The 27675-nt window shown below is 58.2% G+C and overlaps 2 protein-coding genes across 2 annotated transcripts; one reads left to right on the top strand and one right to left on the bottom strand.

Annotated features, from left to right (window-relative positions):
- Positions 1 to 3793: 3793 nt before the first annotated feature.
- On the top strand, positions 3794 to 16696 carry NCLIV_042240 (hypothetical protein; the record flags this gene model as incomplete). The annotated part of the gene is made up of 6 exons (XM_003881133.1): positions 3794 to 3806; positions 4332 to 11366; positions 11613 to 11734; positions 12628 to 13742; positions 14286 to 15180; positions 15599 to 16696. The coding sequence occupies 6 exons, from the start codon at positions 3794 to 3796 to the stop codon at positions 16694 to 16696; spliced, it is 10278 nt and encodes a 3425-aa protein (XP_003881182.1).
- A 1754-nt stretch (positions 16697 to 18450) lies between these two features.
- Positions 18451 to 26802, bottom strand: NCLIV_042230 (conserved hypothetical protein; the record flags this gene model as incomplete). The annotated part of the gene is made up of 12 exons (XM_003881132.1): positions 18451 to 18581; positions 18874 to 18976; positions 19233 to 19349; positions 19883 to 20124; positions 20266 to 20335; positions 20746 to 20858; positions 21721 to 23799; positions 24211 to 24404; positions 24741 to 24961; positions 25175 to 25245; positions 25853 to 25939; positions 26601 to 26802. 12 exons carry the CDS (start codon positions 26800 to 26802, stop codon positions 18451 to 18453), a joined length of 3630 nt encoding a protein of 1209 aa, XP_003881181.1.
- Positions 26803 to 27675: the final 873 nt, after the last annotated feature.

Raw genomic sequence — 27675 nt, 5'->3', positions numbered from 1 at the left:
AGAGACTTTTTTACACGGTAGGAACAGTGCTGGCAGTTACTTCACGTACTGCAGGACACTTGATACGAAATTTAGTCAAGGGGGGGGGGTTGGGGGCAGGGCCAGAACGCATGTATGTTTCTATAACGAGTACCCAGCATGAAGACGGTGTTCCCTCACTGTCTATTCGTGGCAAGATATCTACTGTTTTGATTCCTAATACTTGTATCACCGCTCAGTGTGAGTAGCTGCACGTCGTCATGGAATTCGTGTGAGATTAGAGTATCTGAGCGAAGCGATAAGTGAACTCGCAGTATTTTTGAGATCTCCAGATGATAAGGACGGGGAGAGGAACAAAATTGCGATACAGAGGAGGAATTTATCTTCACCAATGAAGAGACACCACACGTACGATTTCCTCTTCGCAGTGAGGCATTGTCTGCTTGCCATCTGGCCGCGAATGGCGTACTTTCTGTCGCACACACTGTACCGATTTTTGCGAGGCATACTCAACTGCCACTGCACTGTTGTAAATGTTGTAATACCCCTATATTTGATCCTTACATTCCGATCAGCGGCCCTAGATGAGTGAAAAAAAGATGCTGCGCCGCTGTTTGTTGCCTACCGTTCTCGTGACGAAACCATTCGTGAACCGGTTACTGACAGAAGAAGCTCTCTCAATTCAAGTGCCGGTCATCTGTTCCTCCACTCGTTTTTTTGGGGATAGGCCACGTTTACTTCGTATTCCTTAAGTATCTCATTGCCTGTACACAGCCACCAGCAGGTACAAGCCTCCTTCCTCCCTCTTCACTGCGGCCGACTTGCGTCGCTGTCACGGTAGAAGCAAGGGAATGGAAACTAGATGGATTGTCCGCCCTCTGGGTCTTCCGAAAAGTAGAAAAATCCGAGAGTGCTCTAACACGAGACTTTTCACTGCAGCTTAGGAAGAAGCCACGGACAAGCACAGCCGAGAACCCAAGCGGGGCCCCGGCTAAGGTTGCTGCTGATTCATGTGCGGAAGAATAATTATCTAAGACTAAACGTCCCCTTTTCTTTGGTAGCACCGTGTATAGTACCACAGCTCGCTGAGCGACTCTGTTCAGGACGAACGCGCCCCATTCTGCTCCTTGCTTGGAGGGTTTGTTCTTGCAAGCAGTCAGCAGCCTGCCATCTGCGAGTGGGCGAAGTATATTACGTGCCGGCTCCCTGTGAACAGCGTGACATCTCAAGCGGTCGCAGAAAGAAAAAAGGGTAAAAGTGTATCTTCTAGATCTTGGGTACCGTTTGTTGGCTTACTGTCGAATCACCATGCCTTCCGGCTGCGACTTCTTTCGGAATTTTCCCAACTGTGCCTGCCAGAGCCACTCCGAAACATTGATCTTATCCTGCTCCGGGGTACCAGTGGCTGTAGTGTGGTGGGATCTATATTTCGTCTCATGCAGAGGGGATTTGTGTGTCGCCTGTCCTGTCATTTACTACTATCATGCTGCCGGGGGTTGGGCTGATGATCCCAGGTGTTAAGGCTTTTCATCGCAGGGCCACGCAGCTTCTGGGGCAGGAAGGGTATATTCGTTGACTCAGAACAAAAAACAAGGCCGCGAGCAAGGCTTTTTGGTCTGTTCTAGAGAGGAGAAATTGTCCACAGTGGGCAACAGTCACCGAGATGAGGCACTCGTGAGCTGAAGTTCCTGCAGAGCGTGTGCGACTCTCCCCCATACCAGCGGCCTCTCTGTCGTATTGACATGAACATGCCCTGCCTGCAGGTAACGACCTCGTCCACAGTTTTGCCACCGTTCTTTTGGGGTGAGGCGCCGACGCACTCAGTACAGCTACGTGCGAAGGCCTTTGCACCCAGCTCTAGACTGTGCAGAGAACCAAATCACATCAACAGATGAGCGGGAAAAGAAGCTACCTTCCTTGTAAAGCAAACGTGAATTGGGGCTCAAACGCGCTTTTTCGTGGAGTGAAAAAGAACGCAATGCGACTCTGAACTCGCGAGGGCTGCTGAGACTGACGGCGGCGTTTGCGATCGCTCACATTCCGTCCGGTAGGGCGTTCGCGGAAAATCCACCTGCGTGGCCGGGGATTTTGATGTTTGCACGCCAGTGGCGCGTTTCCTTGAATCTTCTCTTTTTTGACAGATTGCAGAGGAAAATCGTTGGACGACCTGTAATACGCTCGCTGATCCTTAGGGAGTAAAGTTTTCACCCCCGCCGCACACCTAGCCGCTCGCGCAACCCTGTGAGGGGGCCGAGTCATCATCGTCCAGGGTTTCCTGTCGTCGTCCATTTTCTTACGGAAGAAACCCGCCGACTTTGGGGAGGATGGCCATTTCTCTCAAGAACGGAGCAGAGACGCTAGCAGCACGTGCGGTATAAGGGTCTGTAGGATCCCGGAGAAAAGAGTGACCGGCTCTACGCTGCCTCGACACATGAGAACAGCCGTTCTGTCGACTCCTCGGGTTCGCTACGACGAACAAGTGCACGTTGGTCTTTTCTTGTTTCTCTTCTCAAGGAGCTCCTCGCTACTGTTTCAGTACGAGGTACAACAGGAGTCGAGCTCTGCTGGCAGGCTGAGAGAGTGCAACCGGAATTCTTCTCTTCGTTGTTGTGACAGTATTTTGTTTTCTGTTTTTCGTCTACTGTATACACGGGGATGAGTTGAGCACAGAGCGCTGGACCAACGTTGTGTGGAGATAGATGTCACCCTGCCCATTTTCCTCTTCCTTTAAGGATACCGCTTAAATTTTCCTTACCCCCCTAAACAAACTCCTTGATGCTCTATTACCCGTGTTTCTGCGTCGTCCATTCGTGCGTGCTGTGGCACTGCACACCTTCAACGCTCCGGGCTCCTCGAAAGCTTTCTCGACCGAGTGCCTGCAAGGCCTCGCTGGCCCCTTCCCAGTACTTGCTTCGCGACTTGTTTCTCAATCTTTTCCCTTCGGTTTGTTTCTTCCCTTCATTCTCCATAAGCGTTAAAGTCTTTTATATTTCTAGAGTTAACCACCGTTTCGTATTCTGGGAACGGCTCGGCCCCCGCGCAGGGGTTGAGCAACGCAATTCTAGCGGTACTTCGGCTCCCGCCCGAGTTTTCTCTGCATTGCAGGATCTACTCAGTACCTTCTTGTCAGCATGGCCACTCTGTTGAAAGTGTCGACAAGCACCCCATTTGTGGGGGAGGCATTTACTGGAACAGACGAATGAAGACACACACACACACACAGGCCTTGGGGAAATGCCCTTACCGGGAAGCGTTTGTACTCAGTTTCTGTTCTTTTCCACTAAGCTAGAGAAATGCGAAAAGTCAGCGCTCCATTCTCTGCTCTTCACTCTGCCTTCTTCTTATTTTCGCTCGTCGCCGGACGGTGTCACGTGAAGAAAAATCCACCAAAGTCCGCGATCGTTAGCTGCCTGAAGGTATAGAATAGGGCCGCGGGTCAATCTGCAAGCCGTATAGCCGAAAAACTGTGCTCCTCACCAAGTTTGCCTCTAGTGACTCGGTCAATTCTCTTCTGAGTAGGGCCTCCGGAAACGTGCGAGGCCAACGGAAGAACTGCGAATTTTGAGAATTTGCCCCACAGGCTCAAAGGAGCAGCCTCTGTCCCCCTGCACTTCCCGAGGCCAGAGCACCCGAAACTGATCGAGCTCTGGTGGACTTTTCTGTTTGACAATTCTTGTGCTCCAACAGATCTGGGCCGGATACCGTCGACTGTGTGCTCAAGCTCTGCACTGAACGCAGGATTTTTTCCCTGTTTCACGGAACATCACAAGGAAACTCGGAAGTCTAGATGTGAGCGTAAGCTTCCAGAGCCACAATGGAGTCCTTGGGTTCGTTGAGGGGCTGATGGGCCGTAACTCTAAGTTTTCACTTCCCGTCTTTTCATCTTCGCGACGTAGCAGCTGCCCAGTCCCGGTCTTCGGAATGAGGTAGAAGTACACGTTTTCCTCCGATTTCTCCAGTTTCGCCGGCGCACTGTGAGCCTTGGAGTACACCTCTCGAGTGTAACGGCAAGATGGAGGCCGACACTGCATGTGGAGCAGAACGCCCTATGCAGGCGTCTCTGAGCCTCCACCTGGTTTCCGAAGGACGCGCTACAACCCGGGAAAAAGGCCCCCAGACAGCAAGTGGAAGCATCCCTTGCACCGGCGAAGCTTTTCTACTTGCGGCGCGACTGCAGAGGGAGGACGCAACTTGTGTGGGCCAGGATCCACTTTCTGAGAACGATTTGACTGCCTGTACCCCCGGAGCCAGCAGACAACGGGAATCGCACGAAGCGAACGAGGCGCATTCCCCCGTCCGACTCGCTGCCTCATCTCACGGCGCGCGTTTGCCTGTCCAAAACGGTGGCGCAGAGGCGGCGTCCTCGCCCTGGGCCCGTCTGCAGGGCGGAGGAACGTTTCCGGACCCCGTCTGCTGGGCTGATCGGTATCGCCACCGCTTTCTCTCTCCCTTCCACGCACCAGATGCGCCTCTGATTTCAAAGGGTATGCGCAGGCGCTTGCTGCAGTGTAACACCGTGGATCTTGTCGATGCAACGCTTGACGCTCTTGCCTTTCAAACGTCCCTGGCGTCTTCCCTGCTCCCTCTTTCCGCACAAAACGGAGAGGCGCCAGCAGCCGCTGTCTCGGCTTCCGAGAACGCTCTGCTGACGCGTACCGCAGTGGCGACCAGCTGCGCTCCCTCCCTTCCACAAGACGGTCCGCAGGCGTTTCAGGCTTCTCCTCGAAACGGCGCTGCGTGGTCAGCAGATGAGGAGCAGCCAGAGTGTTTTGACGGCGCAGAACTCAGGAAGGCTGTGTCGCCCTGTGAAGGGCGAGCAGCCCCGCAGTTTTCAGCGTCACGCGGTCTGACCCACAGACTTTTTTCCGGGACGTCGCCGGGCGCTCGAAACTCAGAAACTCTTCCCAGCGCAGAGGGTGGCAGGTGTCCGGGAAAGGCGAGAGGTCCGAGGCTTCCAGCCTCGCTTCGTGTTCCTCAACAGGAACAGGGGACGGGGACGCAAGAGTGCCCCGATGGGCTCGCTGCAACGCAAGCTCCTGCCTTCCAGGCTCTGCATCTTTCGCCTTCGGCGGCCTTGGAGAGACAGGCGGACAGCGGGGATCTCCGCGCCGACTCAGCTTCCACGGACGCGAGACGAATCAGCAGTGAAAGAGCTACGCCTCGCCAGACGTCCCGAGGCGTGGCAGCGGGCTCTGGAGCAGCAGAGATCAAAGGGAATTCCCTCGAGACCCCTGACAAAGATCTCTGCAGTGACAGGAGCTCGGCGCGGGATGCGAGGAGACGCCTGTCTGCGCGCCCCACCTATGGCCGATATAGTTCGAGGCACGTGGACAGGATGAACGACGCTCGGGTCACCGCGTTCCTCGCTTCACCTGCGTGTACGCATCCGATCTTTGAACGCATGGAGCTGCACATTCGAGCTGGATGCTCTCTCGCTCAGGGCAACGAGAGGCCATCTGCGACTCGTCGGGGAGGCCTCGGGAATCCTATACGGGAAGGCGACCTCGGGCCTGGCCACCGCTTGACCTTCGAAAGCCCAACGCGGGATGCGACTCCAGGTGTACATACACTGTGCAGGTGCACTGGCGGTTTCGAGAACCTCTGTTCGCACGGTTCGCGAAACGCTCGCTGCCTTTCTCGCCTTGCTGACGATGTCGCCACAGATACACTCAAAGAGGTGAAGCAGGAACGAGGAAACGAACCTCAACACGGTGACGAAGTAACGCCCCGTGGCTTACTGAGGAAGATCCGAAGGAATAGCGACGCACATTGCCCGTCAGACTTCGGAGGGGAGAATCCCGAGACACCAGGTGCGACCTCGAGGACGCGAGAGAGCGATGAGCGCCACGAGGAGGCTGAGCAGTCCCGCGAGGCAACGGTTTGGGGCGCTTCAGCCCGGAAACGCGCGAGCGCATCTGAGAGGCTCCCATACACAGATAGTACGCCCTCGGAGGCCTGCAACGCGCATCAAGTTTCGAGTGTCGACGCGGCCTGGCTGCAGTGTCGAGAGTCCAGAAAAGCGGCAGACGCCGCGTTCTCGCGAGACCCTGAGGAATCTGAGGCGCCCGTTCGGGAACACACACACATCTCCCCCCCGCCGTCCTTCACTTTTCCTTTGCGTGTTCCGCCGCCGCATCAGAGCTTTTCAGGGTTGTCGTCTTTTGTAGAAGTGCGGCGTTTGAAAACGCGTTCTGACCCGAGAGGCAGCCGTGGGGCAGTTCAAAAGCCCAAGTGTCTGTACACCGCGTCATTGCCCTTGCTACGCACGGCCGCTCCGCCACCCATTGATGCACAGCTTCCGAGTCTGGACGCTTTCCGCGCAGATCTCCACAAGCTCCTAGGCCGCCCGCCTTCGCAGAGGCAACTCGCTTCCTCAGTCGGTTCGTTCGCAAGCGAGAAATGCCGAGGAGACTCAGGGGACGATAACAGTCACTTTGAGGGCCGCGGACGAGCCAAGAAGACCTTGCCTTTGTCAGACGCGTGCTCGCAAAGCCCGCGGGGACATGAGGCCGAGAGAGTCTCTCCTTCAGCTGTCTCTTCGGGAAATCGGTTCTCTCAGAGCCCCAAGGCGCAGCAGGGTTCTCGCAGGTGGCCCGGGACTTCCACGCAAAAAGCTGCCGGGGAGCTTCGAAGCGCCGCGAAAACTCGCCATGTTCCCGCACCAGCACGTCGCCGGATGAGTCCACACCCGACAGAAGAGCAGGTTTTCCAGGCATCGCCGCGCGCGCGGCGAGCCGTCGCCTCTCTCGGAGGCGAAACGCACCCTTCCGAGGGCGAAGGGCTGGCCGATGCGCGCGGAGGCACGTGCGAGCGGTGCCAGAAGAAACGCGCCGAGCTGAACGACGTGTATCACGTGGTGATCATAGGGGGGGGAATTGCGGGGATGACGGCGGCGAGTCTCCTGCGTCTGTTTAAATGCCGGGTACTCCTCGTCGAGGCTTCAGGCCGCCTTGGCGGCCGCATTCACACACATCTCCTGCCTGCGGTCCGAGCAGACTCGCTCGCTTCTGCGGGCGGCGCGTCAGACGCTCGTTCTCGACATCTGCCAGAGAGGACAGGCCAGACTTCCACGCGCGTCGAGGCCGCGGTCTCCTCGCCTCTGCATGCTTCCCCGCCGGGCTGCGGAGGGGCTGAAAGCCAGACGCAGGAGGAGCCGAAACGCGGAAGCGCGCAAGACCCTCGGAGACGATGTGGGGAGACAGGACGCGCAGAGACTTCCCAGGGGCGAGAGAGACACCTTCGCATCGCCTGCGGCGGGGCCAAGAGGAGAGGCCGAAGCGCAGAAGGGCGAGACGAAAACACAGGAGGCGAGGGCACGCGGCGGCGGAAACGCTTCAAATACTGGGTGCTGGTCGAAGAAGATTCGGAAGAGGACGGCGACGGAGGCGCTCTCGACAAACCCCGTCTTTGCCACCAAAGTGAGGAGCCTGCCGAGCTAGCGACTCGCCAGAAGAGACGGCGGAAGGCCCCCACGGACTTCCAGGATTTCCTGGTCTACGGCCCCAACGGGACTGCGCTTCCTCCGCGGGCCGCTCAGTCGGAGCTTCTTGCCTCGCCTTTGGGAGGCGACACATCGGAAGCAGAAATGGCGACGCAGGCTTCCCGAGACGTGTCCGGCTCGGGTGCGAGCCTCCACGAGGCCTCTCAGGCCCAGACCGGAGACGGCGCCGGCGGCCGAGGGACGCGGAAAAGAGACACGAAGGGGACGGTTGCTGTGAGGTCGGCGTCGCCTGGTCGCAGGCGCGGCCTCGCAGATTCCGTCGACGCCTGGAGACAGCGCCGCCCTTCGGGATCGGGGAGAAACGATAAGGCGAAACCGCCGCCGGGCGGACCTGGAGACGGCCAGGCTGTCCATACACTGGAAACGTCGACGCGCGCCTCGTCGACTATCTGCGCGCCGTCGCTCGCTGCCTCGCCCTCGTGTCGGAATGCAGCTCTCAGCCTGCGCGGCTGTCCTTCTGGTTCATTGTCTTGTCCCCGAGGACCTCGTCTGGAACCCTCCGAGACCGTTGAGGCAACCGACGGGGGCCGCCTGTCTCTGTCGGACACCGGGGAATCCCCCGATGGAGCCCAGGCGAATGTTGGCGTCGCGCGTCAGTGCGAAGAGATCCGTGCTCTCTCTCCGCTCTCTGGGCCCTCTGCTTCGAGGTCGGGAGACACTTGCGGCGACGCCTCGCCTTCACGTTCGCCGCTTCTCCCTCAGATCCCTGTGGACCTCGGGGCCAACTGGCTCTTGTTCGACATGGACGCGCCGCAGTATGTGTGGCATTTGGCGGCGCGCCTGGGCGTCCCGTCGTGTGCGCTGTGGGGTCCGGGAGGAAGCGCAGGAGACAAGGCTGGGCCCGGAGGGACCAGCGGAGCTGTGTGGGAGCCGCCGGTCTTTGGGACGCGGTGGATCGATGCATGCGGCCGCCCCGTCCCCGCCGGCAGGACCGCCCTCCTCTCTGACGTCAAGGACGCAGTGATTGAGCGCGCGCGAGCTGGCGTCGCAGCGCAGAGACACGGGGCGCGCCTCTTGCGGGGCCGAGGCGCGGCAGGGCCGAGCGCGGGGCGAGAGACACCTGAGCCCAAACTGGCAGGAGACGCAGCGGATTTTGTGGAGGGCGCACAAGGCGCGGAGAATCGGCTGGTGGGAGGCTGCGGATTTGGAGATTCAGTGCAAGGTGCGCAGGCTGGCGGGAAGCGCAAGAGGCGCGCGAAGGGTGCGGGGCACACCGAGACGCTGAAAAAGGGAATTTGCTCTGCAGACGAGCCGCCTCGGGGCGGCCAAAAAGAAGGCACGGCGGGGCGCGAGGCAGACAGGAGTGACGTCAGGGGAGATCCCAGCGGGGCCCAGAAAGGGACCGAGGAAAGAAGCGACAGACGGCTCTTCAGTGTCTCCACGCAGGGCGTAGCCCTCTCGTCGACACTACCGGGACTGTCTGTTCTGGCGTCTCGTGGCGTTGGAAAAAGTGGAAACTTGGACTCGCCGCAAAACGACCAAAGCGGCGACACTCCTCGATCGCCCGTGGAAAAGCCCTCGTCCACTTCTTCCTCCGAGTCTTCTTCTGTTTCGTCTCCTCCGGTTCTTCCGTTCGCTCCTCTTCCAATCCTTCCCGCGTTTCTCCCTCCGCCCGAGCAGGAGCTCTGGCGTCAGTTTGAGGCGGAGACCTTGGCCGCCAGGACGGCGAGTGAAACGGCCGTCGGAGTACCAGCAGTGGCAGCAGACGAGGCGCAGAACCGCCTTCTTCCGGCGGGTCTCGAGTCGTCGATGAACGCGATCTTCTGCCCCTTCCTCCATCATCTCGCCCTGCGTCGCCTCCCGCTGTCTCTCCACGGGCGCCCCGCCACCCTGCAGCTCTCGACCGCGCTCGGCTCCGGGGCTGGCCAGGCTGCCGGAACGGCTCTGTCTCCGAACCTGGAGGGCCTCTCTTCCGCGTCTGGGCTCGGGGCCACGTCCGGGAACGCGGCCGCGCCTGGAGAGGTCGAAGGCGACGGAGTTACACTGGCAGAAACCGCGGGCAGCCCTGCGGCGAGGACGGCGCCGCGTCCGCGCTGCTCACCGTGCAGCGGGACTGCCTTCGACTTACCCATTTCCCCAGCTGAAGCTTCCGTGCGGAGCGAACCAAACGAAGGCCGCACCGGGACCCTCCTTTCGGGCGGATCTCAACAGACAGAAGAAGCCAGCGCATGCAGGGGCGGGGCGTGGAGGGAACGGAACTGCGGCGAGGATGAAGAGGTCAAACCGCTCGAGGAGGGGACGTGTGAGGAAAGCACGGGTTTCAATGGCGCCGCAAAAAAACTCGTCCAACTCCTGTCTTCGCCCATCCCTCCGTTTCCAGCCACTCCGTCGCCTAAGGCCGGTGACCGGCCTGCGCCGGCGACCCCGTTTGTTTCCTCGCTCGCCTCACCAGGCGTTTCCTGTCCCTTGCAGGCAGGCGCGGCGCTACGAGAAGGCTTTCGATCTCCGTCCAGCTCTGCCTCCTCGACTCGCTCCTCTTCGCACATCGGAAAAAAACAACCTGGGGAACTCCAGGGAGCGCACCACCCACAGCCGCCCGCTCCTCGGACGGCCCCAGCTTCTTCCTGCCTCGCGAAGCAGGTATCAGGGCGGGGTTCCACGACGCTGGAGGCGGGAGCGGCCGAGGTCGAACGCGCGGAGTTGCTCGAGACTCCGTTGACGAGAAGGCGCGCATCTCCGAGGGCTGGGCCCGCGGCTTCCGGCCGTGTTGGTCGATTCAGCACAGCGGCCTCAGCCAGCTCGCCGACAGTCCCCCAGGCCGCCCCGCCTGCGCATCTCCGGCTGCTCGCCGAGACGTTGAAGAGCCTTACCGCCGCTCTGAAGCCGGCTCTGCCTCGGGGACACTCTCTCCTCTCCGAACAGACGGGTGGCACCCGCTGTCCTGGCGTCCTGCCGCGTCCTTGCCTCCTCTCGTCCCTTACGCCTTCCCCTCTTCCGCGCCTCTCGTTGCTTCCGGCTCTTCTCGCGGCTCCGCCAAGTCTCTTCGTTTCCCGCCTGCCGACCGAAGGGGTTCACGGCGACGGCCCCGGGGAGGAGGAGGGCGAGCGCGTGGATCGCGCCGAGCAGGCGGGGGCGCGTTGGCGGGTATCGGTCGCAAAACCTGGGCCTCCCTCGAGAAAGCCCGTTGCGAGCGCTTGCGGAGTCCGGGACTGCCAGATCGACTGCACCAACCTGAAGACGGCTCTCTTGAGCGCGTGGGTGTGCGTGCGAGACCATCGCGACTTGCCGGGGGGACTGGTCACCTTTCTCCAGGGAGGCGGAGACACTGCGCGTGTGTGGAGCCGAAGAGTCGGAGACAAGAAGGCCCTTGCAGCCCGGGCGTTGAGGGACGCGAGGCACGACCGCCAACTGGACAGGGAGCAGGCCGGACGGCAGGGAGAAGTTGCACGCGGGACGAGAGGAGGGGAGACGTCTTCCCGTTTGTCGCGTCTTTCCTCTCGGGGTCCGCCTGCTTTCCCAAGGAAACACCCGTTTCTCGCTCGCGCGGAGGCTTCTTCGCAGAGAAACCCGGGCTGCGGAGCATCCGCCGGTGGAAAGGCCGAACAGAAACCCGAGAAAGCAAGCGCGGCGAGGGTGGGACAGGACAGGCTCTACTGGAGGAAAACAGACGAAGAAGTGATTCTGAAGATGCTGCAGAGATCCTTCGGCTACGTTTGCGACTTGAGCGAGGTGGATGCTTGCGAACTTCTTGGAGACAGCGAAGAGGAGGACGAACCCGAAGAAAACGGACCAGAAGAGGGCGGCAAAGAAGAGGATCGAAGAGAAGACGGAAGAGAAGAGGATGAAGAGGAAGGCGACGGAGAAGCGGGAGAGACGCGCCGTAGTTCTGCGGCGGGGAAAGGTTTGCCGCGCGTTGAAGAAGGCAGCGACGCCGCTTCAAAGGACGGTGAGCCGAGAAGGAAGAGAAGATCCACGACCGGCCCAGTCAAGTCTTGCCCCACAGGACGAGGCGACGCTTCTGGGAGGTCGAGGCGCGCCGAGAGGCCCTTAGCCCCCGGAGGACCCGCGTGGGCCACCGGGGACAGGCGCCGCCAAACGGAGACAGGCGACAGTTCTGCGCCCGGGTGTCTGGACACCTCAGGACGTGCGAGGAGCGGTCGAAAGCGCTCCTTCTTCCCCTTTCTCTCTCCAGAAAGCTATCGCCAACTGGGTGTGCGGGAGCACGTCCTCCTCGCACGCCGGAAGTTTGAGGGCGTTCCGACGCCGCATCTCTTCGAGCCTGAGGCGGCGGATGGAGACCGCCTCTTCACAGACGTAAGAAAGTCTCGAAAGCCAACGAAAACGCTGAATCTGCCGGGGGCTGGGGGCGCAAAGACACTCTCTCGCAGAGAGCAGCAATCCTTGGAGTCCAGTCGGAGGGAACAGCGGCGTGCTCACTCGCCCCTCTCGCTCGGCTCGAAAGAAACTTATGGGAGGAGGCGCGCACCTCTCTCACAGTCTCCGGCGTGTATTCTGGAGGCGTCGCGGGAGGCACTGTCTTTATCACCCGCCGCGAAACTCGAGAGACACCGAGAGACACAGATTTGCAGGCTCAGTCGCCCCACTTTTTGGTTCGCCTCGGCGTCACGTTTTTGAGACTCCCAGGCCCTTCAGGATTGCCGTGTTCACACCCACGCGTCAGCCAGGCCTACTAAAGACAGCCGAAACTGCGAGGTTTCAATATCCCGTCGGTGCTCGGTATACGCCGGATAGGATGAAGTCTTGGCATACACCGGCCACGGGGGGGGGCCTCCTCTTCCATGGCATTTGTTTTCTCGCTCTGTGGCGTGTTGCCTCGCCCCAGTCTGTCTCTCGACGTCGCCACACAGGCACACGCGTTTCACGAAAGACCGTTTTTCGCGGGAGGCTGCAGCGGCCGCGAGCCGACTGTCTTGGAGTCCTGTCAGGCCTGTCCTTGGCGGCGCTGGGCGATTCTTCTCTTCAATCAACGTGTGTTTGCGAGAAAGAAAAGTGACTCCTTATATCCCTACAGCGTCGCTACACACTGGGAATATCCACTTGTCCTTGGTGCAGTCCTTTTTCGAGGCGCGGCGCGTCGGGTGTCCCTGCTTCACGAAAGCATTTCCGTTCCTGACTTCGCTTTGGTTGGCTTTCTGTCGCCTCCAGTCTGGTCGAGCGTTTTGCTTTCTGTCCCTGGTGGTGTTCAGGGCTATGCATGGCTCTCGACGCTCCTCGCGCGCACCTTCGGCCTGTCGGAATGCGCCCTTCTGGGATGGCAGGCGCGGCGCGTGAAGCTGCTCCCGGCGGTCGACGAGTTCCCGACGGAGGCCGTCTTTCCTTCTTTTCTGCCTTTCGTCCCTTCGTCGCCGCCTCTGGGTTCGCGCTCGCCAGCCGCTGCGGCACGACGAGCGATCGCTTCCCCTGGCGCCGAGAGAGACGGAGGAGACAAAACCCACGAAGAACAGGAGGAAAAGAAGGAGAGAGAGGAAGAAGGCAGAGAGACTGAGATCGCAGATGCTAGCCATGCCGCCTATGTTGACGCATGCACAAAAGATCCATCGTTCTGGCCATGGGTTGGGCTCTACAACGGCGTGCGAATCAGCCTGCAAAAATACGAGGCTTCCGCCAGCAGCGCGTTCCTCGCTCCGGCTTGCTCGTGCTCTGCGTTTTGCGCTTCTTGCTCTTGTGTGTGTGGAGGAAAAGGGAGAGAGAAATGGCCGGTGGGAGGCGCCCGCAGTCGCAGCGAGGCGGCAGAGAAAGAGGGACGAACGGGAGAGACGCTTGGCGGCGAGACGGATGCGTCGGTGGAGGCCGCCGATGCGGGCGAGAAGGAAGACAAAGCCGGTGTGGAGAGAACTGAGGGCGTCGGAGAGGCCGCGCCGAGAGCGGAGGCGTTCGTGAAAGTGGAGACTGGGGGAGACTGCGAGCCTGCGCGAGCTCCTGAGGGAAGCCGTAAAGTGACGCGGAACGGCCCGGAGCCGAGGCATCCGAAGAGAGAGGAAGACGAGCAAGACACGACGGGGAGGAGTCTCGGAAGGGAAGGCCAAGAGAGCGCTGTGAATGTTGCGTCGAGGAGGTGGGAGAAACCCGAGAGGAAATCTGTAGACACTCCCTGCAAGTACCCAAGACCGGCAGAGGGCGACCGCTGCAGGTGTCTGGACAGCCGCGAGGTCTACGCCATGAAGTGTATCGTCAGCGTCCCCATCGGCGTTCTCAAGAAGAAAGTGATTTCGTTCGAACCGGAGCTCTCTGCCGAGAAAAGCCGGGCCATCCAGCGATGGGGCGCAGGATCTCATAATAAAGTTATTCTCCGCTTTCAGGAGTAAGAACCAGAGAGAGAGAGAGAGAAAGAGAGCACTCCCTGTGCGACGGTCAGCTGCTCACAGGAAAAGGAAAGGCCTTCAGATGCTGCAGCTCTTCAAAACTTACGCATATCTGCACATTTATATGTACATGCATGGAAATCTACGTAATATCTACATATATATTATATATATATATAATATGTGTGTATTTGCATCACGTGTGTGTACCCGCGTGTGTCTGTGTGAATGCGTATTTTTAACTTCAGTGTTGTGCGTGGTTGCTGGATACCTTTCCGTTGTTGGCGAAGAGAATCGGAGAATGACGCGAGTAATGATGCAGTCTAAAGGCTGAATGCCTGTCCATCTATTTCCGTCTTTCTGTTTCTCTTTTGTCTCTGCTCTTCTCGTCTTTGCGAATCGGAGAAAGAGCGGCGCAGACGCCGCTCCTTTGCTCCCTGTCTCCAAGAGGCTTCGCAGGTTCCCGGTTCTCGCGCTACAGGATTCAACCGTTTGTCTCTTTCCTTCGCGTCGCGTCTCTGTGTCGCTGCGTGCTGCTTCAGAGTCTTCTGGCCGCCGTCTGTTCCCTTCCTCAATCCCTCCTTCTCGCCGCTCTTCCAGTTCATGAACTTGCATGCGTTCGGGAAGTCGCACTGCCTGGTGGCGCACAGCTTCGGGAACTACGGCTGGCGGTTGGTGAGGCGTGCACGAGAGCGAAGGCGGCTGCGCGCTGCCAAGCAGGCGGAGAGAAAGAAAAACGAAAAGTCGGAGCCGGCTGATGCAACGGAGGGCGGCCTGTCGCCTCTCTCCTGTGGAGGAGCCGCCAAGCCCTCGCGTCTCCAGACCGAGCTCGAGTGTCCTCTCGCCGAAGAGTCTCAGTCGCTACGGACAGCCGCTGAATCCAAACGCGAAACCAGAGCGGCCTCGGCCGCCGCTTCCGCTTTTTCCTTCTCTTCCCGTCCGCCTTTGAGGTCTCCGAAGCTTCGACGTTCGCGCGGCTTCGCTGCGGGCGGGGGCCCTGGAGCGACTTCAGGTGTACGTACAGCTGAGAGGCAGGCAGCGAGTCCGCCGCGGAGGTCTAGCCGTTTGGCGCGGGGCGATGAGGAAACTCCGCGCGAACGGAAAGCGGACGGCGGTAAGGGATCTTTGAGGAGCGCGGACACGGAGGGAAACGGGAGGGAGCTGGGCAGCGAGACAGAGGAAGAGGCGGAGACCGCGCACTGCCACTGGGATGTGTGGACAGAATCGCAGACAGCGAGGCTTCCGGAAAGTCAGGCTCAAACAGGGGACAACAAAGAGGCAGACGCCAGGGTGTCGGACGATGAGGTTGTCGACGAGTGCTGTCTCGTCCTGAAACAAATGTTTTGCCTGAAGAAAAAGCCTCGGCCGATTCAGGCGATTGTCACGCGCTGGGATGAAGATCCTCTCTACTCCTGCTCCTACGGTTTCCGCTCGAAAGTGAGCACGAAACAGGCGACACCCCGCAAAGAGCGAACGACCCGTACCTCCACATCTCGCCATTCTACCCGTCGTCCCTCCACATCCCACTTTCTGCATCTCATTCCATGACTCCTCTCACACAACACCGACACAAATGCAGATATATATATATATATATGGATAGTCTGAGGTGGTTGTGTGTGTGAGTCCGTTGATAAGGCAGTGCCAGTGAGGTTCGCTGCGCGTATTTAAAGAGAGACGGGAAGGAAGAGGCGGGAGGCAAGAAAGGATTCGGAACCCAGAGACGCACGGTCGAAGAGGGCCTTGGAGAAGTTGCGGAAGCCACAGCCTCGGGGGCCGGGTTTTCAACGGGGTGGCGACGTGCGGTATCCCAGGCCGTTCCTCTGTTTATTGTTTTTTCCTTGCGTCTCTGTAGGAATCTCACGAAAACGACTCTTCGCTCCTTGCGCAACCTCACCCCTGGCCGCCCTCGTTTCCGGTCCCTGTCAGCCTGTGCGAGAACGGCCTGTGCCAGGACGGCGCGTCCTCACCCACTCTCTCACCCCGACCTTCTGAAACGTCGGCGCCGTCCTCTGCGCCGTCCTTGCACACGTCGTCCTCCTCCATCTTTTCCTCCAGTTCTTCCGCTTCTTTGGGAGCTTCGGTTTCCGAAGCGGCTCGGTTTTCTCCGTCTCTGTCCGACAGCGTGGTCTTCTTTTGCGGCGAGCACACCAGCGAAATCGGGCCGCAGTGCGTCCACGGCGCAATGCACTCTGGCGCTAGAGCTGCTGCGGAGTGTCTCGCCTCTCTCCTCTCCTGCGACAACGTGCCATGGTTAACAGACTGGGGAACCGCCCCCCCACTATCTGGCTCTTCACCTATGTCTTCCTCTTCATCCATGTCTTCCTCTTCATCTAGGTCTTCCTCTTCATCCATGTCTTCCTCTTCATCTATGTCTTCCTCTGGTGCGTTTCCTGCTCGCTTGCCTCTGTGTTCTTCGGGTCCAGTCGGCAGGGTGGAGGGCCAGGGCGCGGCGACTCGTGGGAGAACCGACAGAGCCTCCGTTCGAGAATCCGGCGCGGCGAAGGACAGCGGCGCTCCAGGAGAGAGAGAGGCATCGCGAGATCCAGAGGAACCAGCAAGAGGCGAGAAGCGTGGAGAAGGGGGAGAGGAGGCGAGAACGCGAGGCTCTTCACGAGGACGAGCGGCCAGGGTCGCAGGGACACGCGGGTCTGGAGAGGAGGATTGCCTGCCTTGGCCCGCAGGTGTGGACGATTGGAAAACCTGGTGGTTCGCCTCAGACCGAGCCTTCGTCTTCGGAAAAGACGGAGGCGTCGCCGGCTACAGCGCCCCTAGAGACGTGTTTCTTCGGAAAGGTCTCAGTCGACGCGAGCGCATGCAGATGCTGGAGAAAAAGGTGCGGGAGTTTCGGGAACGGTCAACTCGCGAGGCGCCGCCCGTGCAGGCAGAGCTTGGGAAAGAGGATCGGCAGATACAGGCGAAGAAGACAGAGCGTGGAGCTTCAAGTCTTTGAGGGGACAACAAAGCTGGCGACGAAAGGGCAAGAGCCCAGCGAAAATTCAAAAAAGGCAGGAAAGGAAAAAGCGGAAGAGAGGGCGAAGAGCTGTGGGGACGCGTCACCTCACGCAGGGGAGCCCACGTTGTCGAAGAATGAGAGAGGCTGCGCGAGCGAGAAGCCGCCTTTCTTTTGAAGGCCTCGCCTCCCGCGCGTCTTCTCGTCCTAGGCGTTTTCACCAGACAGTATCGAGACTGGCAAAGAGAGACGCGCGCGTCGTTCCAGATGTGCTCCGTGTCTCGAAAGCGCAGGAACACAGCAGCGGAAAGTTTCCGTTCAAGGCGCCGTCGAGACCGAGCAGAGCTCGGGACAGGTGTGCGCGCAAAAAGTGTAGCTGCACTGCACAAAGGGGCGAAAAACGCATCCAGAGGAACGGCTGAGGGCGGATCGGGTTGCCAGCGAAGGCATCCGGCGCGTCTCTGCCGTAGCCTCGATCCCTCGAGATCTACCAAGGACGTATGCGAGAACAAGTCCGACAAAGCTGAGAGTTCCCTCACTCGCTCCGAGCCTTCTGAGACAGCTCCTTTTCTCCTGTAGGGACGCTCCTGTGCGCACACCACCGTACTCTACCGTTTGGATCTACAGAAGCATCTGGAGCATTTGCACGTGTTCCACAGCTAGAGACGCAGCAGGATGAAAATTTAGGAAGGTTCATGCACCAACGACCTTTCTAAAAAGTCGCACCAGGCTCTCTCTGTCCGTCGCCAGTGCACGGCGTTCTGTCGCTGTCGAGACGTGTCTCGGCAATGAACGTTTTCCCGAGGGAACCTGTCACCTCCCCTGGAAAAATCTTCAGTTCAAATGTGTCCAACGGTCTGAAAAGAAATGTATATCCATGCTGAGATGCATGAATATAACGATCGCTGTTCGCGGAAATGCAAGGACAAGTCACACAGAACCAGGTCAACGAACCGGTCGTCCCGAGATCGATGTATACGTCGCTCGATGCACGCGTGTGTGTCTCAGAGCCACGCGCGTTTTCCGGGTTTTTCACGTCGAGACGCCCTCCCTCTTCGACTTCCAATCTCGAGGAAAGTTGTGCCGCCCACAGGTGCACGTGGGATCCTCTTGCATTCCTTCCTCGCTTAAGAACGAGGCAAGAGCGGGCTGTTCGCATCTCTCTTGTTCGGCACGCCGAACAGAGCTCCGCGTCTCGCTCTGAGGTTGCTTGGTCTTCTCGGCTCCGTTTCTGGGCTTCTCGCATCTCTGGGTGTTCGCCGTTCTTGTCCCCGTGAAGAGACACCGTTCCCACCGCTTTTACAGAGACGACCTCCGTCGCGTTCTTCGGAGCATTCAACCGCAGGCTCGTGGATTCTCTGGTTCGTCAACTTCCCTCTCTTTGGAATTTCTTCCTGCACTCCTTCCAGATTTATCGCTGGTCTCCGCATTTTGACAAAACCGCGCACGCGTCGCGTTCAGCTCCACGAGTCGCGCGACTGAATAAACATGGAACCCCCGGGAGAGGAATCACCGCCACACACGGACAAGCAAGACAGAAAAGAACAGGAGAAAAGGAAGAGGAAGAAAAGGAAAGAGGAAGAAAGAAAAAAGGGAAGAAAAGAAAAGAGGAAGAAAGAAAAAGAGGAAGGAAGAAAAAGAGGAAGAAAAGAAAAGAGGAAGGAAGGAAAAGAGGAAGAAAAGAAAAGAGGAAGGAAGGAAAAGAGGAAGGAAAGAAAAAGAGAAACGAAGAGATGAAAAGAAGAGGACTGTCGTTATCCGCCTGCTACGTCTTGCGACTGATCGCTCATTCTCTCGACGCTGCTGCATCGACTCGGGCCGTTCCCAACAGGATCGGAGAGGTCTGTCACGTTGGTGCTCCCAGAGTCGCTCTCCCATTCGTCGTCTGAAATCACAAACAACACCCCATGGCCACAAATGCACAGACATATCTACCTCTCTCCCTAGCGGCTTATCTACTCTGTATACATTCCTAGGTACCTATACATCTGTAAACGCATATAAATTTATATATATATATATATATATGCATGCATATATTATCCTATCTCGAGGATGTACTGGCAAGCGGGTGTCGGTGGGCCTTGGAAAGCTCGTGGCTCTGTCTCGTCAGGCGAAAAGAGATGCCCCGTTCGTCGGGCATCGCTTTTCCAGCGACAGACTGGGTCGTGTCTCACCGAGTTCCCAACTTTCGTAGGACTGCGTTTCGCGATCCTCGGAGTCGTCCTCGCTGCTCTCATCCGCTTCGGACTCTGAGTACTCCGACTCCTCATCTGAGGACTGAAAGAGAGAAGGCACGCACCAGAAACCCGTTGAGCGACACCGGAAGGCAGCAAGAGAAAGACACAGCGGAAGAGAAGCGGAGAGAAAAGGACACAGGTAGATGGGAAAAGAGAGAAAGGAAGAGAGGGACAGGGGAAGAGATAGCGAGGGAAAGGGGAAGAGATAGAGAGGGAAAGGGGAAGAGATAGAGAAGGAAAAGGAGAGAAGAGTTTGGCACTAGCGGCGCCCGTTATCTCTGCTTCCTCCGCCTTACTTCTTCGTAGGAAGGCTCCAAGTCGCACCACCGCGTGTTGAGGGGAACGAGTTCGTTGGGAGCGAAGGGCGCTAAACGACCGTCGAAGGTCCGACACCAGACGAGGCCTCCACAAGCCTGCAAAAAGTGCAGTGTAGAAGCATTCATACATCGAAGACCAACCCAGTGAAATCGATCTTTTTTACGAGATCACGTCCAAAACCCGGAAAAATACACAAGCATCTTTGCTCAAAAACGACGTCAACAGTCCGACGTTTCCACTGACTCACTCCCGCGATGCTCTCGACAGACGCTCAGAGCTCTGCTTCAGTCCGTCCCCACCTACACGCTAATAGTTCCATACCTCGACGCTTAAAAATATATATATATATATATATATATATATATTTGTGCGTATACATATACATCCATTTATATACATATATATATATATATATATATATATATATATATCGGCCGCGGTGTATCTGTGCACAGAGTTATCGCTTTCGTTCGGAGTCAGGCATGCATATATCTGTGTCTCTGCGCCAAGTTCTGTTGCGGTTCTTGCTCGAGGCGACCATGAGGCGGCCTGGAACCGCGTCGTTCTCTTCAACTGCTGGTAAAGTGTTTCGGGCGGGAGCGGCATTCGAGCCAAGCCGTGGCCTCACCGCAACGACTTGGAGGTAAACTTTGTCGTTTTTCGCGTTCTCTCGCGGCTCCAAACTGCCCGCTTGTCCCTCCCTCGCGTCCGCGTTGCGGCCCTCACATGCTCCCGAGAGCCGCGCCGTCTCGTCCACGAGGAGGGCGCAGTCCCCCGGGAAAAACAGGAAACGACTGAGGGGCGACAAATCCGTGACAGGGACTGACTCCACGCGCACGAGATTCGCCGCCGCACCTGCTGTGTAGTCCCCTGCCAGCACAGAGAGGCGAAAAACAGAAGAGAGACGCCGTTTGCGCTCCAAGGATCCACGCACGCGCTGACGAGACACACAGGCAACCTCTCGGGCCTCAAGGCCATGCTCCACTGGCGAATCTGGGAAAGCAAGTGTACCTGCAGTGGCTCTGTAGAGAGCGCCCGTTGCGTCTTCTCGCGGACGATCCGGCCGACCTCCGTTCCACATCTGAAGAAAAACACACACGTTCTCTGCTCGTACGGCTCTCCAAACGCCCTCTCGCGGCCGGAGTCGGAGAACAGGCTCCACGCACGACACACTCAAGCACGCACATGTGGACAAAAACTCGCATACACATATATATGTGCATACTCTCATATATATATATATATATATACATGCGTGTTTGTATACATATATATATATATATATGAATATGTTTCTAGATTCACATCTAGAGGTCAACCGGTCGAGATGGAAACATTGGCGACAACGCGCTTGTATCGAGAAATAAACATGTGAGGCTGACTTGGAAGCGTCGCTTTTTTTCTTTTGAGAGCCTCTAGGGTGCACCTGAGCAAAACTCACATCGAGCGTATTTTGTCTGAGGCATTTTCGAGTCAAAGTGTTTGGCTTACTGCAATGCCGAAGCGCGCGAGTTGAAGCTCGGTCCGTCTGTGGAGGTCGTCCTTCCGACTCCGCGCCTCGCGCGTCTCCGCCTCAATCTCCGTCCGCAGACTCCTGGCGCGCGCTGAAAGGAAGAAAAAAGGGCGGAAAAGAGATTTCTCGTACTCTCTCCTGGCTCTTACTCTCCTCTTTTCTTCTCCCTCGCCGCGGCCACCAACAAGCAGGCAGAACCGGAACAGGTTTTGTGACCCTCCCGGCTGAAGACGAGACACGAACGGGGCGAATGTACGAAAACGCGTTCGCAGGCAAACACATGCACAAAATCTTCGTATACATGCAAATAGATGTACAGACGCGTCTGTGTTTACAAGTCCACGTGGAAACGGCGGAGGGCCTTCGCAAACGCAGCCCCCGTCTCCACACGCGCACATTTGCATTCTGTATCAACTCATGTACACAACGACACCACCAAAGGGAACAGGAGACAGTCATTTTGGACGAGAACACCTGCCGCCTCTCTGGGACTCTGACCCCCTGCAATCACCTCTGAAAGCCTAGGGCGCGTCCGACACAAACAAATACATATATATATATATATATATATATATATCGGTATGTCCACACATCTGCATGTACACTATATATACATATATATATATATATATATATATATTAGTCTATGGTTTCCTTGTAAGGTCCTTTGCGTGTGGGCTGAAGACTCTGAGCAGCGTGACACGTCTTTTGCGTGATTGCCTCTACGAAGTTGGCGGTGTCAAGTGTATGTACATGCCAGTCGACGGCGCTGAAAAGGGGACTTCGCCCCATGCGCTCCCACCCGCGGGTCCCGCCATCGAGTCCCCAGATTTTCTCCTGTTCCTTCGCGCTTTTTCGATCACGCCACCCCTGTCTCACAAAACACAAGGAACGGGGGAGGGGGGGTTCCCAGCGCGTAATTTCGTTTCTCTCGCGATGGTTGAGAGTCTGACCAAAGAAGGCTTCAGGGTCGGTGAGCCACGCGACTGTGGCGGTTTTTTCTTCGCGGTTGACGCAGACGACGACGCCGACTTCCCGGTCTCCGAACCGTCCCTGGTTCCTCGCGCCCGCGAAGGAGCGGAACGTGGAAAGAGCAGCCTCGCCGCGCAGGGACAAGACGCAGTTGATGATTCCTTGAATTTGCACCGGGTCGAGCTGCCGGCGTTGCCCGCTCGCGCTCACCCAGGAGCCGTCCCCAACCCCGCTTGGCCCCACCACGGTCGGCCCGGCCATTCGAATGAACTCGATGAACTGGAAAAGCTCTCTTCTCCGTAGCTCCCCGTTCACCATGCGCCCCATCAACGCGTGCAGCCGCGCAGGCGCTTCGGCTTCTGGAGACCGCGAACGCCGCTGAGCGCGGCGCGACTCCCCCCCATCGCCCTCAGCAGAAGACGGGGAAGACGAAGACGGGGAAGAAGAGGATGGGGAAGAAGAGGATGGGGTAGACGCGTCGGCGTCTGGGGCTGCGCTGGGATTCGATTCCGGTCCAGCGTCGCCGTTCTCCGCTGTGCGCCGAGAAGCGTCACGAGAGGCTGCGTTGTTTGTGGCGCATGCATCCGCTTCTCCGCGTTCTTCTCCTCGCGGTTCCGGGGGGCTGCGGAGAACGGGAATCCGTTTGTAGATCGGCACGTTCAGGTTCCCGGGGCCGACGGCGTCTTGGAGACACTGGAACAGATCTTGGAGATGCTCCACTGCGTCCTGCACGCTGGCGCCGGTGACGAGGCCCGTTGTCCCCACACACGCCAACCGCGCTCCGCGTCCCGAAGACACTTCGCGAGGCGCCACGCAGTCACCCGCACCCTCCGCCCCGTCGCTGTCTTCCTCGCTGCCACAGTCTTCCCACGCATCGTCGTCGTTGCTGGACCGCCTGCCACTCTCTCCACTTCCGCTTCCTCCACTTTCGTTTTCTCCGCCTTCGTTTGCCTCCGCTTTGCGCTCTGCATGCGCTGCGCTCTCGGCGTCTGTCGGTGCCCCGCGTGCCGCGAGCCTCTCGTCGCCTGGAACTGAAGCCTGCACGGTTTCTCCGTTCTGCGTTCTCCGTCCCTCACTCTCTCCCTCGCTCTGTCCTCGCCTCTCGCGCCGCCTGCGGAGACCCGGAGTCGCTCTCCGATCCACCGGTTCGGTTCCTCGGTCTGTGCGATTTGAGGGCGCGTCGAAGAGGGACAAGTCCAGGGGCAAGTTGCTTCCGAGGTAGTCTGCGATGCCCATTTCCCTGCAGACTCGCGAGAGCGCGCGAACGACTTCGACCGCCTTCAACTCCTCCGGCACCGCCGTGTCTGGCCCGAGCTCAGTGTCTCCGAAGTAGGGCGCGTTCCACCAAGCGGGCCCCGCGGCGCGCGCTCGCGCCTCCGCCGCCTCTTCCTCCTGCGCGGCTTTGTCGAGGTCGTCCTGCGTCAGCTTCTTCGTCACGTACATGTGCGGGAGAATCGCCAGACTCACGACAAACTCCGAATGGCCGAGCGGCACACGATCCACGTTCACCGGCGTCAACTGTCTGCCCTCTTCGCGCGTCACGCTGCCGTCATCCCACAGCACGCAGCAGCGCGTGGCCAGGCCTTCAACGACGCCCAACCGATACAGCGGCTCGGGAGACGTACACCCCGAAGTTGAGGGACTCGACGAAGAACTGGAGGGGGAAGAACTCGAGGAAGAACTGGAGGGGGAAGAAGCATGTGCCGGCGTCTGCTCAGAAAGCGAGCTCTGCTCTTCTGTGTGATCTTCTCTCGAAGGTTCACTCGGTGCACGGCTCGCCGGCTCTTTGCACGGCCCTCGAGTCACAGCGCGAGCGGCGTCCGAGACAGGGAGCGCCCCGAGGCCAGATGGAGACGCGCGTTGCCCGTGGTGGCGAATGTTGACGTAGACGGGCTGTCCGAGGCGAAGCACAAACTGCTGAAGCGGCAGTAGCTCCGAGCAGTCGTGATCGCTCGCCTGCGAGGCCAACGGATGGGGAGGCGGCGCAGACGACCACGACTCGCTGTTCTCGAGCAGCCAGTTGACCTTCACTCTCCGGACCGCGAACGACTTCACCACGCCTGCACACAGAGAAAAGCGGGAGAGACGCAACAACGGGCGACGCAGGACGGCCTCGTGAACGCGGATCTCCGAAACGACCCCCGCAGGCCCACAAAAGCCCGTGGATGCCAGCAGAGAGACAGTTTCGTTTCCCCGGCGCGCTTCGCTCTCTCCCGCGTCGCTGCTTCTGTGTTTGGGGATTCCACAAACTCCGCCTCTTTGCTCTCGCCTCCCCTGCGACGCCCTCTCTCCTGTCTCCTCTCTTCTCCCGCTCAGCTGTTCCCCCCCTGATCCGTCCCCCCCCCCCTCTGCTCTATCCCACCCCTTCCTTCTCTGTTCGGACCTGTCCCCCCGTTTCTCTGTTCTCGTTGCCTTTCGCGCTCCACGGGTTTCGCCTCTCTCTCTCCTGGGGCCTCGCGCCTGTTTCCTACCTCGGCAGAGACGGTGCGCCCCAATGGACGCCTCTTCCGCTGCGCCCTGGCGCTCCCGCCTCTCCTGTCGCGTCTGCAGTTGCTGCTGGAAATTGTCTAGCCATTCGCCGGTGACGTAAATCCGCTGCGAGGGAAACATCCCGTAGGCCTCCGTCGGATAGCCTTGACGCGGTTCCGGCCGCACGCCCTCCATCCTGCGCAGGCGATCGCGAAAGCAGAAAGCATTTACACGCCTGGACCGAGGCACGCAAACGGGCTACGCGCAGCCGTCTCCCTAACTTGAGCCTCACTGCGACAAGAGGGAAGTCGCAACATACGATCCACACAAAGGCGCCTCCCTATATATATATATATATATATATATATGTTAATGCTGTAAGTACGCAGTGGACGCATGCACAGGTAAGTAGGTTATGTATATTGAAGTAACGCCAGCTGGATACTTATAAACATGTACGTTGTGTGCTTGTGTGCATGGTGAGTGTCTGCTTATAGAAGTGCAGCTGTGGAATTGGTTTTGGGGCAAGTACCCGTGTTCGAGAGTGAATTCGTGCCCGGAGTCGAGTTTGATTAGGTAGTCGACTTTGCAGCTGATGACCGCGCCGAGGTGACCATCTTTGATGACGGTCGTTCCGACTTCGAACGCCTGGAGGGGGCGAAGAAGCGGCGGAGAAGGCGGCAAAGGAAGGTACTCTAGAGACGTCACTTCAACGTCTTCGACCCTCAAAGGGCCCACACTGTCTGGGTGTTCCTGGAGCGGCAGAGCCGCAGCGGAGACACCCCGGGGCGCGCCTCTGGGCCCCAGGCGATTCGAACGGGAAAACGATCCGCTCCCGACGCTCAGGACACTCGATCGGCCTCGGGTGTCTTCGCGTCCCGCAGATGACAACGCGCTTTGTGATCGCGAGGACCTCCCGGCCTCTCTTGACGAAGACACCAGTCGCACATCTGCGCGCTGACTCACTTCGACAACCAGACCCAGACTCTTCCCGTCCTTCGACACCACCAAATCCCCCGCGTAGAACGGCCGATCCACTGAAAGAAGCAAAGAGACATGTGCACAAGCACATTTCTTGATGTCAAAGGTACACACGCTTCGACGCAGATGCACAGTGACGACTCACAGAATATCCAAATAGACCTCACAATACTTACGTATACAGGCGCATGCATATCCACGGATGTACCGTAGTCCTCCCGTGTTGTGGCTGTGCTGCCCATCTCGAAAAAAAATCTCCGCAGAAGTCGCACTGGACAGACAACCACCTTTCCTCTCGCTGAGTTACGGCGCAATGCCAAAACTCTCCACAGCACCTGGCAATCGTGGACAGATGTTCATCTTTTGCGGTGTAAGTACACGCAAAAACGCAGCTGGAAAGGCTGTATGCACGTATATGCATGTACGAATTGTAGGCTGTGATAGACCAGTGTCCGCGTAAGTGTGACTGGTTTAGATCTTGAATGTCATTGTTTACCGGATCCAAGTTCTATGGTGCTAGCGTTGGAGCACATTGTTTCATTCGATAGTCCACGCTCGATCTTCCCCGCCGGACTCCTGGAAACGCGTTTTCCCATGTTCCCTTCCCTACCGTTCCTCTTGGCTCGTGTCTTGCTCTGTCGTGTCTTCTCTCTGTTTCCTTACCCAGCTCAATTTGATCTCGCGCAATGTTCTCCACGCTGCCGTCTGCCCAGGCTACTTGCACCTGATGAGCCTCGGGGTTGGCAGAGTCTGAAGCAGAGACGCACACGTACACCTGCCACACATTCATGTGCACATACGCATACGCACCTATGCATGAGCAGATTCGAATGCATGTACAAAATACGCAGTGCAGTTGGAGAGAGGAGTCGCCAAACCGCAAAACGACGCGCTCGTCCACACAGCGCGGCGAAGATCACGGAGCTCTCGGCTCAGTTGATGGAGCTGCCTTCTCCAAGAGAGTCCAACCATTCTCAAGTGTACCGGCGCCGGAGAAAGGCATGCACGGACTCCGAGAACAGGAAATGAGTAGAACAGCGGAGAGGCTGCCACGCAACCGCAGTGTGCATGCAAGGGGGACGGAGAAAGAAACACGGAGCAGCGACTGAGAGGTAGAAACACAGAAAAAAGAGCCAGCCACTAAGACAGGGGGTGATTGAGGGCGGACGAAACACAAATATTGGAAACACAGAGTCATCGACGACGAGAGTGAACCAGAGTGGATAACACCAAACGGGAAAGAAGCCTCTGTAGTGTCTGGGGGAAAAGACCGAAGCAGAAGGCACCCCTCCTGCCGGACCCTTCCCCCTCCTGCCTTCGCATTCTGTCGGAACGGGCGAGAAACGGGATTCCACACCACCTCTGTGCTGTGTAGCCTCCACCCTTTTGCCGGTTCACGTGTCTATCGCACCTGGATCATCGTCTTCTGATCCCTCCAGAATGCCCCGGTACGTTCGTACAACGAGGCCTCTTGCTCCGCCGGGAACAATGACCCCGGACGACTGGCGGCGGGTCTTCTTCTGTACCATATCGTCAAGATCAAAAGCCTTGCTTAATTCGGCAGCATTTCGTGGCATCGCCGCCACCAGGCGACTGTGCAAGCTGGTAGCCATTGTGTTTGCGAAGAGTTAGGCGCAGAAAACAAGCGGGAACCCCCTCGGCGACTGGGGACGCCGGAGCCCTGCAGGGGGCGGCGGTGTATGTACACCTCAACGAAAGGAGGGATCGTGCCTGCTGGGACCGCGGTTGGAGAGGAAGTGCTGCTACATGTCGTTTCCGCCGGAAAAGGAAAGTGCCACAACGAGAGAAGGAAAAACGGCAGCAAGAGGCTCCTGACAGAGCTGTCACGCCCCCCTCGCTGGCGCGTTGTCCCAGATTATACTCGCGTGTCGTCTGGTATTAGCTTTGCCTCGTCACTTGTGCTTTTTGGGAGAAGAATGCACGCCGCGAACGTGCGGTCGACGAAATTATGGAGGAAAGCGTTGAAGGCGTACTCTTTGGAAAGTGAGATTATCACGGTCGGGCCGAAAGACACTGGCGTCAGGTCTTGCCACAATCGAAGGAGCGCGCCGGAAGCGCGTCAGAAAACCCTGAAAGGCCGAATGGGATTTGACGACACAGACGAGAGTGAGCTGCCACGGAGAAAAGGGCAGTCCGAAAATCAGGATGCCTAGAAAAAATTGAAAGTACAGCGGCTGGAGACGGAAACGGGAGACACAAGCATTTTCGTGGACTGCCTCTTCAGCTGAGATTCGTTGCGGAAATACCGCAGACGGGCAATTTCCCGTAAAGAAGGCAGCGGCCACCGCAGTTCGTTTCTCCCTTACCAGACAAGGTAAATTTGGGAAAATATTTGCGGGTAAATGCGCACGAAGGGCCTCTCTCGACTGGACGGAATGAGCAAGCTCGTGCTCTACCGTTGGTCCGTCTGTGGCTCGTTCCCCCCCCCACAGACCTGCGCTGGGCAAGAAACCGCGACATGCAAC

This window comes from Neospora caninum, chromosome IX, assembly GCF_000208865.1.
Source record: "Neospora caninum Liverpool complete genome, chromosome IX".
NCBI lineage: Eukaryota > Apicomplexa > Conoidasida > Eucoccidiorida > Sarcocystidae > Neospora > Neospora caninum.
Note: the sequence above shows the minus strand (reverse complement) of the source record. Positions and strands in the feature narration are given on the sequence as shown.